Consider the following 18,337-nt stretch of genomic DNA (forward strand, 5'->3'; position numbering starts at 1 on the left):
AACGTCTCCCCCGCTGTGCTATTGTTCTGGCCCGGAGATGTTGATTTTTAGAGAGCGTCCCGTCCCAGACCACCAAAGGGCGATTCTGCCCTTATGCCCATGCTGGCCTTCTAGCATGATGCTCAGTGGTCCTGTTCTGGCTGCCTGGGCAGGGGGGCCCGTCTGCCTGACGGGCTGCAGGCCAGAGCCCTGGATGTGAGGGCTGTTCTGTTTGTCTCTGTTTGGTTGGGGGTCACACCCGGCGGTGCTCAGGGCTTTCTCCTGGGTGTTTGGGAACTCCATGTGGTACCTGCACCCCTCTACTCTTTCTCCCGACCCCAGAGAGGGGGTCCGTGCCGTGGACTCACAGCCCCCCTTCCCAGGCTGGGCTGGAAGGCGGCAGCCCCCTCTCCCGCCCCACTCGAACAGATTCCATGAATGAGGAGCGTTTCTCCGGGAGGCGCTGGGGGCCTCCCCTCCCCCACAGAGGGCCTGCTCCCTGTGTCACCCAAGGCTGGGGGTGCAGGGTGGCCCTGGGCCCCTTCCCGTCTGTTTCCCACTCCAAAGTGGCTTGTGAGTCTCAGAACAGTCCGGAGAGCCGGCCAGGAACAGCGGGGCAGTCTCCGGGCTGTGGACACTTCTGTGGGGGTGTGCACACGAGGGGAGAAGGAAGAGGTGGGCAGCACCCTCCGCCTCTTCCGAGGGCACCTCCGGGCTTCACCCCCCAAACTGTGGGCGGAGAGCCTAGTGATTAGGGACAGGGTTTCTGGAATCCCTCGCACCAGTGGTGGGCTGTGGGCTCCTGTGTGCGGTGCTTAGCTCTGCATGTATGTGTGTGTGTGGGGCGGGGGGAGGTCATGGGATTGCAAGCTACGTTGACTCTGGGGGCCTTAGATGAACCCCCTGACATGCTCCTTAGCGAGCCATCCTAGACCCACAGACCTGGTCTTCCCCGGCTCTTCTAAGTGGCCACAGGTCTTGTCTCTGGACGCTGGAGCCGGGTGGGTGGGGGATGGGCAGAGATGTGAGGGGGTGGGGGGTGGAAGACAGCTCTGCCGCCAGCGACCCCCTCACTTGTCTGGCTAAACACTTTTTTTTTTTTGCTTTTTGGGTCCTACCCAACAGTGCTCAGGAGTTCCTCCTGGCTCTGCATTCAGGAATTACTCCTGACAGTGCTCGGGGGAACATATGGGATGCTGGGAATCGAACCCGGGTCGGCTGTGTGCAAGGCAAATGCCCTCCCTGCTGTGCTATCGCTCCAGCCCCTAAGCGCTTCTTTTCATGTGTCTGTTCCCCTTCCAGCCCGGGCCTGGTTGTCGGGGACCACCCCCCCCGAACGAACACCCCGGTCCCCGCATTCCTCTCTCTGCACCCCAAGATGGGAGCCCACACAGGGCCGGGGACGTGGACACTGTGGAATCCACACCCCCCCTTTCCTAAGGCAGCTTTCCAGGCTGAGCCCCCTAATACCCTCCCACATGCGGCTGGTAGCCGGGGGGCCTTGGAGAGAGTGTCCCCCACCCCCCCACACACACACACCCGTTAGGGCTCATCGACCAGGAAGTTTGGCCAAAGCAACAAAAGCCCCGCACAGCCACGCTCTGGAGATGTGCTCGTTTCCAGAACTCCTCGGGGAGGCCCGCTGGGCCCCGTGCGGGTGGGGGGCGCAGAGGGGGGACACCCACGTGCTGACCTCAGCCCCCCTTCCACCCCACAGCATGGCGTCGTGCCCCGTGCTGGGAAGGGAGTCGCTGTTCCAGGCAGGGGCCCGCGCCTACCGCATCCCGGCGCTGCTCTTCCTGCCCACACGCCGGACCCTGCTGGCCTTCGCCGAGAGGCGGACCAGCAAGAAGGACGAGCACGCCGAGGTCATCGTGCTGCGCAGGGGACAGCTGGACGCGGCTGGCCAGCACGTCCAGGTAAGGTAGCCTCGGGCCACCCCGCTCAGCCGTGGATCTGGGGACCAGCTCACTGGACCCCCCAAGATTCACCCCAGGATCCACGAGGGAGCCCGGGACTTTCTGGGGGGGGGGGCGTCCCGGGTGAGCGGTGGCCAACCTGGGTGGACACACAGGGAGGGCAGGAGGGTCTGAGAATTTTCTCTGCGTCCCGGAAAGGGGGTTTGTAAAGGAAGCGGGGGGTGGGGGTGTCACGGGGCTCCCACACCCACCTCGATGCCCACCTCCCTCATCTGGAGGTGCTGACCCTCCTGTAACTTGCCTGACCTCCTTATCGCCACTGCCCCCCACGGTGTCCACTCTGGCTGTGGAGATGGACTCAGGTTCAAGGGCACACTCAGCAGAGCTGGGGTCCCCAGCCTCCCCTAGCCCACCCCACTGGGGCTTCTCGTGGTCCAATCTCAGATATAATGGGGTGTCAAGAGGGGCTGGAGCGACAGTCCAGAGGGGGGCACGCTTGCCTCAGGGGAGACCCCTGAGCACACAGCCAGGAGCAAGCCCTGAGCACCGTAGGGTGAGGTCCAAAAAACCAAAAACACAAAGGTGGGGGGGGTGATGGCACCAAGAAACCTCCTCCCCCCTGCATCTGGACGGGGCCCTGTGGAAGCAGCTTCTCAGCCTTGGCACTGGTCACTGCCCGGGCTTGGCGTGACCAGCTCGGCGGGAGACCTCGCTGCTCCCCGGCACTGTCCCAGGGATGTATCAATGAAGTTTGAAGGGCTGTGGTGGGAGGTGATTGGCCCCAGCCTGTCCCACGAGTGTCCTGCCAGGGCCTGGCTGGCTGAGAGTGGGGCGGCCAATTAGACAGGCCAGGAAAAAGCTAGGAGGGTCTGACCACCACGGTGGGACCTGAATCAGGGACCCCGGTGGCCAGGGGCTGGTGTGGGGGAGGCCCCGCCGTCCAGCCCTGACCTCCCTCTTGCCTCCGCTCCCCCAGTGGCAGGCTCAGGAGACGGTGACCAGGGCGCAGCTGGACGGCCACCGGTCCATGAACCCCAGCCCCCTATACGACGAGGTCACAGACATGCTGCTCCTCTTCTTCATCGCCGTGCCCGGGCAGGTGTCTGAACACCACCAGCTGCACACCAGAGAGAATGCGGCCCGCCTCTGCCTGGCCACCAGCAGCGACCACGGCCGGACCTGGAGCCAGGCCCGAGACCTGACGGACGTCGCGCTGGGCCGGGCGCCCCAGGACTGGGCCACCTTCGCGGTGGGCCCCGGCCACTGCCTGCAGCTGACAGACGCCGCGCGGACCCTGGTGGTGCCCGCCTATGCCTACCGCAACCTGCCGGACCGGGAGCGGCCGTCGCCCTGGGCCTTCTGCCTCCTCAGCCACGACCATGGCCACACGTGGCACCAGGGTGACTTCGTGGCCCCCGACACGCTGGAGTGCCAGGTGGCCGAGCTGGGGCGCAGCGCCCGGAGGCTGGTATACCTTAATGCCAGGAGCACCGTGGGCCGCCGGGTGCAGGCCCACAGTGCCAGCGGCGGCCACACCTTCCAGCAGGCCCAGGCGGTGGCCGCGCTGGTGGAGCCCCCGCACGGCTGCCACGGGAGTGTCCTCGCCTTCCCCAACCCCCGCGGGGGTCGGGGTGCGGCTGGCAGCTGGCTGCTTTACACACACCCCGCTGACCCCCATGGGAGGAACGACCTGGGCGTGTATCTCAACAAGAGGCCCCCAGCGCCCACCGCCTGGCTGGGGCCCACGTTGCTGGCCACGGGCAGCTGCGCCTACTCGGACGTGCAGAGCCTGGGCCCGGGCCCCGACGGCTCCCCGCTCTTCGGGTGCCTGTACGAATCGCGTGACTACGAGGAGATTGTCTTCCTGCTGTTCACCCTGAAGCAGGCTTTCCCTGAGGAAGCCTAGCTGTGCCCACCCATGCCCTGCTCCTCGGGGGGCTGCCACCTCTGCGGCTTCCTTGGGGCTCCCCCGAGGGCCTGTGTTGGCACAGAACTCTGGAAGCCTGGTCTCGGGGTCCTGGAGGGACAGAGTGGTGGCCGCCTCCCTGGCCAGCGGCCTCTGTGCAGCGCTTTGGTCTCATGTTATGCTGCTGGGCGCTGACCATGGGGAATCCCCCGTGGGTCGCACCCCGGCCTCTGCAGAGTGACGTGGGCCCTGGGGAGGCTGAGACCCCAGTGGGGTGCTTGTGTGCAAGGGTGTGGCTGAGTGAATCTGTGTGTGTGTGTCTCTATGTGTGTGTGTGTAGATGGTGTGTTCGTATGTGCCCATGTGAGTGTGTCCTGTGTGTGTCTCTATGTGTGTGTGTAAATGGTGTGTCCGTGTGTGCTCATGTGAGCGTGTCCTGTGTGTGTGTCTCTATGTGTGTGTGTGTAGATGGTGTGTCCGTGTGTGCCCATGTGAGTGTGTCCTCTGTGCGTGTGTGTCTATCTGCATGTTTGTGTATGCGTCTGTGCGCTCCCTTATGTGTGTCTGTGCACACATGTCCTCTGTAAGGCTCCGGGCAGCAGCAGGGGCCGAGTCAGCGAGGAGGGTGAGAGTGTGGGGGTTCCTGTCCACCCTGTGCTGTCCCCAGGCCACTGTGACTGGCTCCTCCAGCAGCGAATTCTCTGGGGCTGGAGGCTGCACTCAGAATCTGGCTGTTCTGGCTCTTCCCGGCTGCTCTGGGGGTGCTGTGTGTGCCCCTCACAGCCCCTGGAGGAGTTTGGGGTACAGAGCTGCGGGGGCCCCTTCATGATGACAGGGACGTCTCATTGTGGGGGGACAGGGTACGGGTCTTGTTCACCGACAAGGCTAGGAGACTGTGTGGGAGGGGTCTGACTTGGGGTCCTGGGGTCTCTGTCCCACGGGGCGTGGGTCCAGTGGCATCTCGGAGGACGCAGATGGCGGGACCAGGCATGTGGGGGCTGGGTGTAGGTGAGTGGCCGAGCGGACAGTGGGACTGTCCAGGCAGGGTGCTCGCTTGCTTCTGGTGTTTCCCCAAATCCAGCTGGTGGCGTGAGAAGTTGGGGTCTGGCCGTTGCTGGGATGCAAATTTAAGCCCCTATACTTGGGGGGCTCCAAACCCCACAAAGCTCGCTGTGGGCGCTGGGGGGTGAGAACGTGGGGTCCAACCTGGGACAGGCTGAAAGGAGGCCACTATCAACAGCGGCACCAGGACAGGACCAGCAGGCCTCGGTGGCCACACACTCGCCTTGTAGACTCGAGGCCAAGAGTTGGATCCCCAGCACTGCCCACGTGCACCGGAGCCAAGCGTGAACCCCGTGAGACAGCCGCAGCCGCCACACGAAGGGAGGGAGAATAAACACGTGTTTAAATGCACTAAGAGCGGGGCTGGAGCAATAGCACAGCAGGTAGGGCGTTGGCCTTGCACGCAGCCAACATGGTCGACCCGGTTTCGATTCCCAGTATCCCATATGGTCCCCCGAGCACCGCCAGGAGTATTTCTTGAGTGCATGAGCCAGGAGTAGTAACCCCTGAGCATCGCCGGGTGTGACCCCCCCCCAAAAAAATAATAATAAAAAAAATAAGTGCACTAAGAGCTACACTTGGGGGAGGGGGGACCATCCACAAGCCCAGAGGTGTAAGAAGCCAAGTCCAAGGGGGGGCGGGCTCAGGGGGCTGCTCGTCTGGTTGGGGTCTCGAGAGGGTTCCTGAGCCGGAAGGCTGTCGGGCTTCCACCCAGCCAAGGCCACTCTCCCAGATGCCACATTTCCAAGCTCAAGGCGCTCGGAAAGTCCCCAGGGAGCTTCTAAGCTTCGAGGGCCGGGCAAGTGTCCAAACACCCCGGAGTTGTCCTGGTGTGAGTGTGTGTGCGGTGAGCTGACTGGCTTGGGGAGGGCGGAGATGCCGCGTGCATCAGAGGCTTCCCGAGGAGAGAGAGGCCCAGACAGCCCGGCGCTCTCAGAAAAACACTGACCAGTCCAGGGCCTCCAGACAGTGTAAAGAACTCTTACACACCTACCCCCACACCACTGACCAACTATTGACCAGTCCTCCTGGCCCGTTTTCCCTGGCTTTGGATATTAGTACCATACTGTTTATTTTTTTTAATACATCCCACAAATGAATGCAGACATTATTATCTGTCTCTCTCCTTCTGACTCATTTCACTCAGCACAATACTCTCCAGGTCTATCCATGTATAGGCAAATTTCATGACTGAATTTTTCCTAACAGCTGCATAGTATTCCATTGTGTGGATGTACCATCGTTTCCTTATCCAGTCGTCTGTTTCTCGGGCACTCAGGTTGTTTCCAGCTTCTGGCTATTGTGAGGAGGATCCCTTAGGACAGTACTAGGGGGAAATGATCACTCTGGACAAGGTCTGAGTGTTGGAAGCAGGTAAAGGGATATAGATGATAACCTCTCAGCATCTGTATTGCAAACCATAGTGCCCAAAATGAGAGGGAGAGAGAGGGAGAAAGAGAGGGAGAAAGAGAGGGAGAGAGAGAGAGGGAGAGAGAGAGGGAGAGAGAGAAAGGGAGAGAGAGAGGGAGAGAGAGAGAGGGAGAGAGAGGAGAGGGCCTGTGATAGAGGCAGGCTGGGGTGGGGCATGGCTTGAAGGGGCAGGAGGGATCCTGGGGACACTGTGCTGGGAAATTACACTGGTGGAGGGATGGGTGTTGGAATATTGTATCACTGAAACGCAATCATGAACAATTCTGTAATACTCTTACTCATGGTGATTCAACAAAAAAAAAATTAATTTTATGGGCTGGAGTGATAGTATAGCAGGTAGGGCGTTTGCCATACACGCGGCCAACCTGGGTTCGATTCCCAGCATCCCATAGGGTCTCTCGAGCACTGCCAGGAGTAACTCCTGAGTGCAGAGCCAGGAGGAACCCCTGAGCATCGCTGGGTGTGACCCAAAAAGCAAAAAAAAAAAAATAATAACTGTAAAAGAGGAACTCTTACACAGCAAAAGCAGAGAATAGTCTCTCAGGCTGACCCAAGACAGGCAACAGGCTGCCGACTCTCGGCCCTCGGGGAACACCCCCTGAATCATATATCAGAAAGGGAGGGGAGGGGCATGTGCTGGTGAAGACATGAGAGGACAGGCACTTCTGTGTTTCTGGAGCTACTCCTAGCTCTGTGCTCAGGAGTGAGTGTTGGCCTTTCCCAGGGGGGACACAGGAGGTGCCCTGGATTGAACAGGGGTGGGCCGCATGTAAAGTCAGAGCCTCAGGCCCTGTGCTAACTCTCTGGCCCTCCCTTGTTGGGGGTGGAGGATTCTTACGTTGGGCCCCACATAGTAATGAAAGGGTTAACTTGCTGCTGAATGCTGCCGGCAACTTCCAGGCCTTGGGTTGAAGGGTCTCCTGAGTTTATGATCCAATCTATATGAAGCTCAAGGCAAAGGTGATGGGTGGTAAATGAGTCATGAGGGGGTCATTTCTCGGGGAGAGGAGGGCTCTTCCAGGAAGGAGCAAGGAAGAGACTTCTGGGAGCTGGGAACGGTCACTGTTTGCTCTGCTGCCTGGAAAAGTTCACAACTTGGGACTGGAGCAAGAGCACAGAGGGGAGGACTCTCGCCTTGCACGCGGCCAACCCAAGTTTGATCCCCAGCACCTCGTAGGGTCCCCTGATTCCTGCCTGAAGTGAGTGCAGGGCCAGGAGTAAACCCTGAGCATTGCCGGGTGAGACTGAAAACCCAACCCAACCCAAGCCAAAACAACAAATCACTGTCTCACTGTCATCCTGTTGTTCATCGATTTCCTCGAGCAGGCACCAGTAACGTCTCCATTCGTCCTAGCCCTGAGATTTTAGCAAGTGCCACATTCGAGACTCTTTCGGGGTCAGGGGAATGAGACCCATCATTGTTACTGGGTTTGGGCACATCGAATACGTCACGGGGAGTTTGCCAGACTCTGCCATGCGGGCAGGATACTCTCGGTAGCCTGCCGGCTTCTCCAAAAGTCACAGTCATGGTTACGGTCCTCCCGTTGTTCATCGATTTGCTCGAGCGGGCCCAGTAACGTCTCCATTGTGACACTCGTTACTGTGTCTGGCATATCGAATACGTCACGGGGAGCTTGCCAGGCTTTGCCGTGCGGGCGAGATACTCTCGGTAGCTTGCCAGGCTCTCCGAGAGGGGCGGAGGAATCGAACTCCAAAAGTAAGAACTAGATAATAACAAATAAGTTCACAAAGCCGTACAGATGGACGGTGTGGAGACACACACACCACCATAAAGTAACGCAACAACACATACAAGGTCAGCCGAAGCCTGGGGGTTGTTAGTTAAGCCTCCAAATCTGGCCAGTCTCGGGGGTTTGACCATCGCCACCTCGGAGGTAAGTGTTTGGTGGAGCCCTGGGTTTAATCACCAGCCCTGCAAAAAAAAAAAAAAAAAAAAAAAAAAGGGAAACACAAAAGATTTGGAGTGGAATTTTTAAACTTTTTTTTGAGAATAATTTTAGATTCGCAGGAAAATTACAAAGCTAGTAGGAGTGCTCGCGTGTGCCCCCCAGATCCCCCAAATGTTACCATCTTACATAACTCGTACATTTGTCAAAACCAAGAGACTCACTTCACCCAGCAACGTTCACCGCGCCCAGCCTGACCCGGCTCCCACCGGCTTTTCCACCCGTGTCCTCTGCTGTTCCCGGGTCCCCTCCAGGGGACAGTGGGAGCATTTGGGGAAACTGATTTTCTACCAGACTGTGTGCCCTCAGACAGGACCAACAGACGAACTCCAACCGTGCCACCGTGAACCCACCTCTTAGGGACCCCTCATCTGCCCGGTGGGGCAGCGAGCAAAAATGCAGGGGAATGCGTCCTGGGTCTGCTCTGCTGGAAGCAAACACAGAAGCAGTTCGGCCCCGGCATGCAGGGAGCCGGCCCTGGCACCTGTCACAACAGGGCCGCTCGGGGCTGGCAGTGCCACATGGGGGTTGGCGTGGGGGGGGGGCTTGGAAGACTGAGCTCACGCGGGCCTGCCTGTGAGCACACGTGTAAGCAGGATGTGACTGTTGCTGCGTGATTGCGTGCATGCGGGCGTGTGTGCATGGCCTGAGTGACTGTGTGCACAGGTGGATGTGTGAGCATGCATGCGTGTTTGTGTGTGTGTGTGTGTGCGCGCGTGTGTACTGAGTGTACTCTGTGTCCATGGAACGTGTAGACTCGTCATGTTTGTACATGGAAGGGTGTCGCTGGGCGAATATCGGTGTCAGCCCATGTATTTGTGCATGTGTGTGCATTTCAGGAGTGTTTTATACACACACACACACGTGTGTGTGTGTGTGTGTGTGTGTGTGTGTGATGGAACCCAGAGAGGAAGGAAGTGGGGGAATGATGATCTTTCAGTAACTGTGTTGCAAACATGAATGCACAAAAAGGGGAGGGGGGAGGGAGAGAGAGAGGCAGAGACAGAGACAGAGAGAAGAAAAGTGTCTGCCACAGAGGCAGGCTGGGGGCTGGGGTGGGGGGTGGCGGGAGGGAAATTGAGGACATTGGTGGTGGGAAATGTACACTGGTGAAGGGACAGATGTTGGAACATTGTATGACTGAAACCCAAAACCATGAACATCTTTGTAACTGTGTATCTCATGGTGTTAAATAAAAGAAATATAATGTATATATATTTATTTATTTTTAAAGTGTTTATTTTATATATATATATTTTAATGAATAAAATAAAACAAAAAAGAAAGACCGTCACCTGGGCCAACCTCTCCCCACACAGGCTCGCAGGAGGAACCCCTTGAACACTGGGGGCTAGGCCGGTGGACAGGACAGCTCAGTGTGGCACAGAGCAGGTTGAGTGGGAGGGCCGGCCTCACTCTGCAACCCTGGCCATGGTTGGCGGAAGCTGGTCCCCTCTCGGACATGGGTCCACACAAACAGCCGGAACGTGGCCTGGCCCGCACAGAAGGAAGCAGCCTGGTCGTCTTATTGAGTCCAGTCTCTGGACAGGCCCCGTGAGGGCCAGGGAGGCCTCCAGATCCCGCCAGGCAGGGACCAAAATTCTCAGAGTCTCGCCCTGGCCCTGGTCATCGGCACATCTCAGTCTGAACACCCTGCGGTAGGGGAAGGGGGTGGGCTCAGCTCTGGCCACCAAATCATCTTCCCTCCTGCCTCACCCTTGTCCTCCTGGCCTGCGCAAGGAACCCGGGCCCTGAGATGCTGCCTCTTGCCTTCTGACCCCAACTTGGACCAGAAATCCAAGGTCCCCTGCAAAGGCGGGCGGGACCCAGCCCCGTGTGAGCGCTCCTTTCCCTCCACGCCTAAAGGGGGGCACTGTGGGCAGAGGCGCCCTCACTGCTGGGATCTGACCCCCTCACTTCCTGGGTGGGGCCTTTTTCTTCATTCTAGATCTTTCAGGGCTGCAGGGATAGGACAGCAGGTGCTATCATTCTACCCTTGCACGTAGCCGATCTGGGGTCAATCCCCTGGATCCCATCTGGTCCCCTGAGCCCAGCCAAGAGGGACGCCCAAAGCACAGAACCAGAAATAAGCCTTGAGGGGCTGGAATGATAATACAGCATGGAGGGCATTTGCCTTGCACGCGGCCGACCCGGGTTTGATTCCCAGCATCCCATATGGTCCCCTGAGCACCGCCAGGGGTGATTCCTGAGTGCAGAGCCATGAGTAACCCCTGTACATCGCCGGGTGTCACCCAAAAAAGCCAAGTAAATAAATAAATAAATAAGCCTTGAACACTGCCGGGTGCAGTCCTAAAACGTACAAAAACCCATTCTAGATCTGTCTGTGCCGTCCACAAGTGTGCCCTTCGATCTGCAGGCCATGGGTGTTCAACACACACCTACTTTCCCACACGCCAACGCACGGAACACGTTTCCTGTGGAAGGACCGGAAGACAGTCACCCACGTGTGGCGTGTTAGCGTTGCAGAAACTCCCACCAAAGGCCAGTGAAAAAAATCACAGCACGCCCTGAGGAGTGGGGAAACACCATTTTGTGACGCTAGCAGCCCAGTGATCCCCAGAACCAGGTTTAGACCAGGGGCGAGAGAGCGTCTGCGGGGGGACTGGGCTTTTGCGGGCGGCTGGCAGGAGAGGACAGAAGCGGAGACTCCCAAGCAGGCTATTCTACAGAGTCGGGTCTGGGCCGCCTCAAGGACATAAGCACATCTGGGGGGTGTGCCCATGTTGCCAGGGTTACAGAGCGAGACTCGGACCCCCTCAAGGCCATCCATCCACCGTGCTTGTGTAGGGTCAGTTCTGGGCAGCTCCTGCCCACTGGTGTGGGCCTGTGTGGGAGATGCGCGGGCGGGAGGAGGTGGAGGGGGGGCTCTTTCCTTCATCACTGGGTGCCACGCTGGGGGCTTTGAAACCAAGCCAGCCACAGAGGAAGGCGTGGAGGCCGGCTGCAGCCAGCTACTCATGAACTTGACAAGCTGGTGAGTGAGCAGGCTGGGAGGCCAGGTTCCCGCCTGCCCTCTCCCCCACTCCTGATCCAAGGAAGCGCTCCGACTCTGATTGATGTGGGGACGCTGTTGGGGTCTCAGTACCCAGCCTGAGACTTTGACCAAACCCCCTGCCCCTGAACGCAAGAGCTGGCTGGCCCTGTTTACAGGGGCCCAGGGGCTTGCTCCAGCACGCCACACAGGTAGGCTCTCTGGTTGAGGATGAGGACACAACATTTACCATCTGCCTGAGCTGGTATACATCCGGCCCTGAGAGCGGGAGTTGTAAATCATTAACTAACATCTCTACAGAGCCAGACGAGGTAAACGTGATACACATGGATTGCCCCGAAATGGCTGTATTGAAACCCCTGTGTGAGCGCTAATGAACGGATTGCTGATTGACCATCACTCTCCGCGTGGTTCTTTCTCTGTGGCAGCTGGAGCCCACGGTGTGCAGAGGACCCGGGCAGAGGCTTCTCTCCTGCCCACTCCCTCTCCTATAGGGAGTAAATCTGGCGACCAGGGGGATCATACTCCAGTGTGCCTGGGTCGACTGGCCAGGACCCCGACAGGTGCAGTGTACAGTCCCGGGGCAGGGGTAACTGTTTGTTGTTTGGGGGGGTGGGTGTAGGTCGGAGCATCCCAGCATAGCTGTGCTCTCTGGGGGTTGGGGTGGGGGTATCTCGCTCCCGGCTGTGTCCCTGGGGTACCGGGCAACATCCGTGCCAGGGAGTGGCCCCAGCATGGTTTGTTGAATGAATGAGGGAGCGAGTGAGCGGAAAGTGAACGGGAGGAAGGAGCTGGGGTGGTGAGAGGGGACAGTGAGGGAGCAGGCAAAGGGCACAGGCGGCCAAGCTGAGGCGTGGAAGCAGGGGAGAGTCTGGGCTTTGCATCCGAGAGGAGAAATGCGGGGGTCCGTGGAGGCCGGGGAAGCAGCCGGAAGGAGTCGGAGGAGCCGAGGGCGGCGGGTTGTCTGGATCAGGGACAGGCAGTGCCCGGGCAGCGCTGAGGCGGGCCCGAGAGGAGGCTGCAGCTGAGGAAGTAGATTCCAGAAGCTTGTACGGCTCTGTGGGTGGTGCGAGGGGGTGGGGTGAAGGTGTCGCTTGACGCCTGACTGCGGTGGCCAGGCCGGTGGGCTGGGGAACTGGCTGGTCGTGCAGGAGATTCAGAGGCGCTAACTGGATCTTGGTGGGACCCCCCCACACACTGGCAGGAAGTGGGGGGGGCAGGGAGCCTGGAAGGCGCCTGGAACAGCTGGAAAGGCAGATTTGGAATTGACGTGGGGGAAATGCCGCGGCAGGGAATTGGGTGTTTTCTGGAACAAAGGCTTGGGGAAACACTGGGCTGGCAGAGCGGGTGTGGGCATGGAGGCCATCTGCAGGGCACCCCGCCCCGCTGCATACCCCCTCCCAGCAGCCCCCCACACCGCCTCACTGCCAGCTGTTGGTCAGGGAAGGCGCCTGAGGCTCTCCGAGAGACTGGCTTTTCCACACAGCCTCCATAGACCCATTTCCTTGATGGAATGACTGATTGCTTCTTGCGGGGAGGGGGTATAAAACAGGACAGGGAGGGAGGAAGACAGAGCTAGGGGGCCAATCAGAATCCACAGCGGGGAGGGGGGGGTGTCAGCAGGTCACACCTCCTGGTGTCTTGTGAGAAGGAAGTGGCTGGTGACTTTGGAGAGGTTTAGGGGGAGCAGAGGATGGGGAAGAAAGGTGACCTATCGCCCCAGCGACCTTGGGGAAGGTCATCTGCTTAACAGCCGATTGGGGCCGGTGGAAGCTGGGCAGATCCTGGCCCTTTAGGGGACCCCCCAGCCCTGAGAGACTGTGTGGGATTGGCCCACGGGTCACCCGGGGCTCTCCGAGTTGAGCACCATGAAGTGACTGTTTTGCATACTTAAGACCAAAAATTTTGGGCCTGGAGAGACAGCACAGCGGGTAGGGCGTTTGCCTTGCACGTGACCGACCCGGGTTCGATTCCAAGCATCCCATATGGTCCCCTGAGCACTGCCAGGAGTGATTCCTGAGTGCAAAGCCAGGAGTAACCCCTGAGCATCGCCGGGTGTGACCCAAAAAGCAAAAAAAAAAAAAAAAAAAAGAATGTTAAGACCGAAAAAGTTGAAGCTTGGGACGGGTGTAGGTCACAGGAAGTGGCCAGGCGTGGCCCCTGGCCAGTGTAGGGGGTGCATCCCAGTGCCCTGGGGCCAGTCCCACCAGGTGAGAGAACACTGACCACAGGTTTGGGGGGAGCTGTGAAGGGCCTGGAGCAAGTGGAGGCTGTGGGTGCCGTGTGGGTGGGGGGTCTCTGAGCTGGGTGTGCTGGTGGGGTCAGGGCAGGAAGGTCAGCGGTCATGTCTGGATGTCCCCCATTCCCAGGGCTGCGGACAGACGTGGGCGGCAGGGGGCTGGGAGGGTTGGGGGTGGGGGATGGGGAGGGATGGGTGGGCACGGGGAGGGTCTGGGACTTGGGCTCTGGGCAGGAGGGAGTCACCGCGAGACTTCCCAGCACCAGGGAGACCACGCCAGGTTCCTGGAAGAGGAACCAGGATTCAGGGTGCCAGTTTGGGGGGTGGCTTGACTCCCACGCCCATGGGAGGAGAGGGCCCCCTCCTGCTCATTGCCTCTGTCCCACCTCTGCCTGTGGCCTGTCCTGGGCCCTCTGAGCTGGAGAAGAAAGAGCAGAGAGGAGTGAGAGACCCACCAGGATCCCCGCTGACCCGGCTGTCCACACTCACCCTCGGGTCAGCCTCTGAAAGTCTGGCTGGCAGAACTGCTGCTTCTGTGATGAGCTTCCTCCAGATAATTGCAGGGGGTCAGGGGACTTGGGGGCTTCCTCCGGCAGGGACCTGGGGAACGGGACCAGGAGTGTAGTGTTCAGCCTGAATGCTGGGCATGTCCAGCTCGAGGACTAACGTCCATGGAGGCTGCGAGCTGGCGGCTGGGGTCGGCCACTGGCTTGCCACTGGCTTACATGAGTTCTCTAGCCTCTCTGGCCCTCAGTTCCTCGGCCACACGAAGTGGACATAATACAAGGACCTCCCGTGTGCGGTGTCGTATGTGTGGGCTGAAGGATCGGAGGATCGCTGGACGCTTAGCACCGTGTCCCCGCAGAGCCGCAGAGAGATTCGCTGTGGCAGGATTTCGGCAGGGAGCGGGTTCGGCTAAGGAACCGTTTCTCCTCCCAAACTTGTGCGTTGAGGCCCTTAACTGTCCCCACCCCAGCTCACGGGTACGGTGAGAGGCTGTGTGAGAGGTGGGAGGAAGGATTCAGCCCGGTCCTCAGGAGGGGTCTTAATCCTCTAGGACTGGGAATCTCATGGAAGAGGAAGAGGAGGACCAGTAGGGCACATGCCTCGTATGTGAGACCCGGGGCTCGACCCCCATTGCGCACGCATACACACAAACACATACACACGCACTCACACATACACACATTCACTCACACACACTCACTCACACGTACACACATGCATTCACACACACATACAGGTACTCACACACGCACTCACACACACACAGGCACTCACACATACACACACTCACACACTCATACATACACACACGCACTCACACATACACACATACACTCACACATACACACACATACAGGTACTCACACACGCACTCACACATACACACACTCATCATACATACACACACGCACTCACACACACAGGCACTCACACATACACACACTCACACACTCATACATACACACACGCACTCACACATACACACATACACTCACACATACACACACATACAGGTACTCACACACTCACTCACACATACACACACACACTCACACATACACACACGCACTCACACATACACACACGCACTCACACATACACACATACACTCACACATACACACACGCACTCACACATACACACGCACTCACACATACACACACACTCACACACACTCACACACACACTCACACACACAGGAATATTACCCCCTTCCCATTCTCTCCCTGTCTCCATCTCTCTCTGTCTCTGTTCCTCTCACCCTGTCTCTTGGGTCGCCCCGGAAAGGACACAGCCAGGAAGAGCCTCACAGACCCCACGCAGACTCCTGGCCCTGGAGTTTCGGAACTGGAGGGAAACCCAAGGCTGGGACCTGCCACCTGCCATGGCCGCTCGCTGCGGCGGAGCCTTGACTGTTTGGGGTTCACCCCTGGCCGTGCCTCTATAGTGCCAGTGAATGAACCCAGGCTGGCCGTGTGCCAGGCAAGTGCCCTGCCCACAGTGCTCTCTCTGAAGTTCTCCTCACTCCTTTTCAGATGAGCACTGGGATGAAAGTCCTGAGACTCCTTTAGCGGGGGGCCGGGGTGCTCAGTGGTGAGTGTGAGCTCCAGGCTTCTGTCTCTGGTGCTGCCCACCTGGGTCCCAGCAGCTCTGCCATCCCTGCCCCCCAGACAGGCATTTGTGAGCGCACAGCGGGAAGATGTTTGAGAAGAAGGACCACGTGTACCACTCCCCTGGGAGCACCACACCTCCCAACAGTGTGACCACCAGAGCGAAGCACGTGCCAACCCTCATTGTCAAAACTGCCACATCCACAGAGCTCGGGAAGGGAGGAGGAAGAAGCCTTTCGGAACTCAAGTCCTCGAGAGTCCTTTTAAAAAATGGATTTCTCCGCCAGGGGGATGGGACAGCGAATGAGGCACTTGCCTTGCGTGTGGCCAACTGGGGTTCCGTGCCCATCCCTGGCACCACATATGGTCCCCGAGCCCTGCCAGGAGGGGTCCCTGAGACAGAGCATCAGTGGGTGCAGCACCCAATCAAACAAATCTATTTCCAAGCCAGAGAGAGGATGGGAGGTAAGACACTGGCCTTGCACAGGGTCAGCCCAGATTCAACGCCTGGCAACACATTTGGTCTCCTGGGAGCTACCTGGTCACAGAACCGGAAATGGACCCTGAACACCACCAGGTGTGACCCAACACCCGCTGCCCAATTCTGTTTTACAGGGGCAGGGGACTGTAACTCCATGGCCGAAGATCTTTGATGGACACCACCTATGGTCCCAGGTACCAAAACTAATTTTCATCCAGATCACTCTCTTAAAGAGAGCCTGGCTTCCTCAGGGCTGAGGGCAGGGAGCAGGTCAAGTCTCACACCCTACGCTGCAGGGTTAAGAAAACGGTGCAGTATCATGCTGAGCGAAATGAGTCAGAAAGAAAGGGATAAACATGGAAAGATTGCATTCATCTGGGGAACATAAAGTAACAAAATAGGAGACTAACACCCAGGAGTGGCCGAGATTAGTACCAGGAATTTTGCTCCATGGCTTGGAGGCCAGCAACACATGCTAGGGGAAAAGGCAGCTCAGATAGAGAAGGGAGCACAAAATCAAGGGTGTTGGGAGGATCCTCCCAGGATGGGAGAAGCATGCTGAAAATAGACTATAGACCAAGCATGATTGCCACTCAATGCCTCTCTTGCAAACCACAGAACCCAAAAGGAGAGAGAGAGAACAGAGGGGAATGCCCTGCCACAGAGGCAGGGTGGGATGGGGGAATGGGGGGTGGGAGGGACACTGGGATCCGTGGTGGTGGGAAATGGGCACTGGTGGAGAGATGGGTATTTGATCATTGTATAATTGAAGTCCAAGCACAAACATTCGTAAGTCTACAACTGTACCCCATGGTGTCTCACTAATAAAATAAATAAATAAATAAATAAATAAAAAGAAAACGGTGCAGCCAGTAAGGAATATGATGTACACAAAGAAAAACGCTCCTGGCCTTTGGACCCTTGCAGCTTTTTCAGGGATGGAGCTGCGGGTACCGACTGTTCAGGGCCCAGAGGTACGAGATCCATGTGCGTGTCATGGTGTGGGAGCCGCAGCCAACACCAGCAACCATCTGCATGTGTGTGTGTGTGTGTGTGTGTGTGTGTGTGTATGAGAGTGCGTGTATCCCAGGAGGCACGAGCCAGCACCATATGATCCAGGGCACCGCAGCGGGCGTTAAGAGCAAGAGAGGAAACACCAGGAGATCATCGCCACATGCTGGAGAATATCGTTAACTGCAAAGAGCCGACGGAGGGAGAGCAGGAGGAGGACAGCCATCAAGGGGTGCCTAGAACGGGGCTGGCCCTGGTCAGATCTCTGACCCCTCATATGAACACCGGCAGGAATGAATGATCCCTGAGCACTGCTGGGTGGGGCTCGAACACCTGTCTCCTCCTTTCTCTCCGCAGGGGAAAAAAAAAATACCAGATGGACAAGAGAGAGGCAAGGAGTAGAGGCCGTGAGGGAACATGGGGGTGAGCATAGAAAGTTCTAGAACATGGGTGGGATGGCGCTGCTGGCAAGCTCAGTTTTCTTTGTGCTGGTTGAATATTTTAAATACTCTGGGCTGGAGCGATAGCACAGTGGGTAGGGCGTTTGCCTTGTATGCAGCCAACCTGACTCAGCACTTTCTGCCTCGGGGTCTCTCTTTGGGGGACGGGCCCGGGGCCTTCTGCTTGGGTTTGGCGTGGCCTGGCCTCTGTGGCAGTTCCTGTGGCCGCTGACGGCCAAGCAGGATACTATTCTATTCTCAGTGTCTCTAGCTGCAGCTGAAATTCCCCTGCGGTGGGCCAAGCCCCTTGGATTTACCGGGACCCTCTAGGATGGGGCAACCTGCCGTCTTAGAGATGCAGAGGGGTCCTTGATGAGAGTGGGGTGTCCTGGGACCCCGCCCCCAGTCCTCTGCCCTTGGGCCCCTGCAACCAGGGGAGAGTGACAGCCTGTAAGGTCACATGACCTGGGGTGGTGGCCTGAGCTCAGGCGCCCCCTGGTGGCAGGATCTTGCCCCCTGTCTGCGGGCATTTTTCTAGACTTCCTGCCAGCTCTCACACCCCGGGTTGTGAGTCACAAGCCGGTGCCCTCACAACGCCCTGACCTGGGATGGGGCGAGCACAGGGGGGCTGTGGGGAGGCGCCCCCACCCGCGTGTGGTCCAGGATCCTGGCCAGGGGAGAGAATCGGAATGTGGGCGTGGGTGGGGGGTAGCTGGGGTGATTTTGACCTGCTCCTGGTGGGAGGAATTCCAGTGGGCAGGGGTCTCTGGCT

The 18,337-nt window shown here is 58.4% G+C and overlaps 1 protein-coding gene across 1 annotated transcript; it reads left to right on the forward strand.

Annotated features, from left to right (window-relative positions):
- Window positions 1-1,697: 1,697 nt before the first annotated feature.
- On the forward strand, window positions 1,698-3,804 carry NEU2 (neuraminidase 2). The gene is made up of 2 exons (XM_056121514.1): window positions 1,698-1,898; window positions 2,875-3,804. The coding sequence occupies exons 1-2, from the start codon at window positions 1,698-1,700 to the stop codon at window positions 3,802-3,804; spliced, it is 1,131 nt and encodes a 376-aa protein (XP_055977489.1).
- The last annotated feature ends 14,533 nt before the right edge of the window (window positions 3,805-18,337 follow it).

This window comes from Sorex fumeus, unplaced genomic scaffold, assembly GCF_029834395.1.
Source record: "Sorex fumeus unplaced genomic scaffold, SorFum_2.1 ptg000005l, whole genome shotgun sequence".
NCBI lineage: Eukaryota > Metazoa > Chordata > Mammalia > Eulipotyphla > Soricidae > Sorex > Sorex fumeus.

Coding starts and splice junctions, on each gene's coding strand:
- NEU2 (XM_056121514.1), top strand. CDS start 1,698: ATGGCGTCGTGCCCCGTGCTGGGAAGGGAGTCGCTGTTCCAGGCAGGG. Junction 1,899..2,874: donor CGGCTGGCCAGCACGTCCAG/GTAAGGTAGCCT, acceptor CCGCTCCCCCAG/TGGCAGGCTCAGGAGACGGT.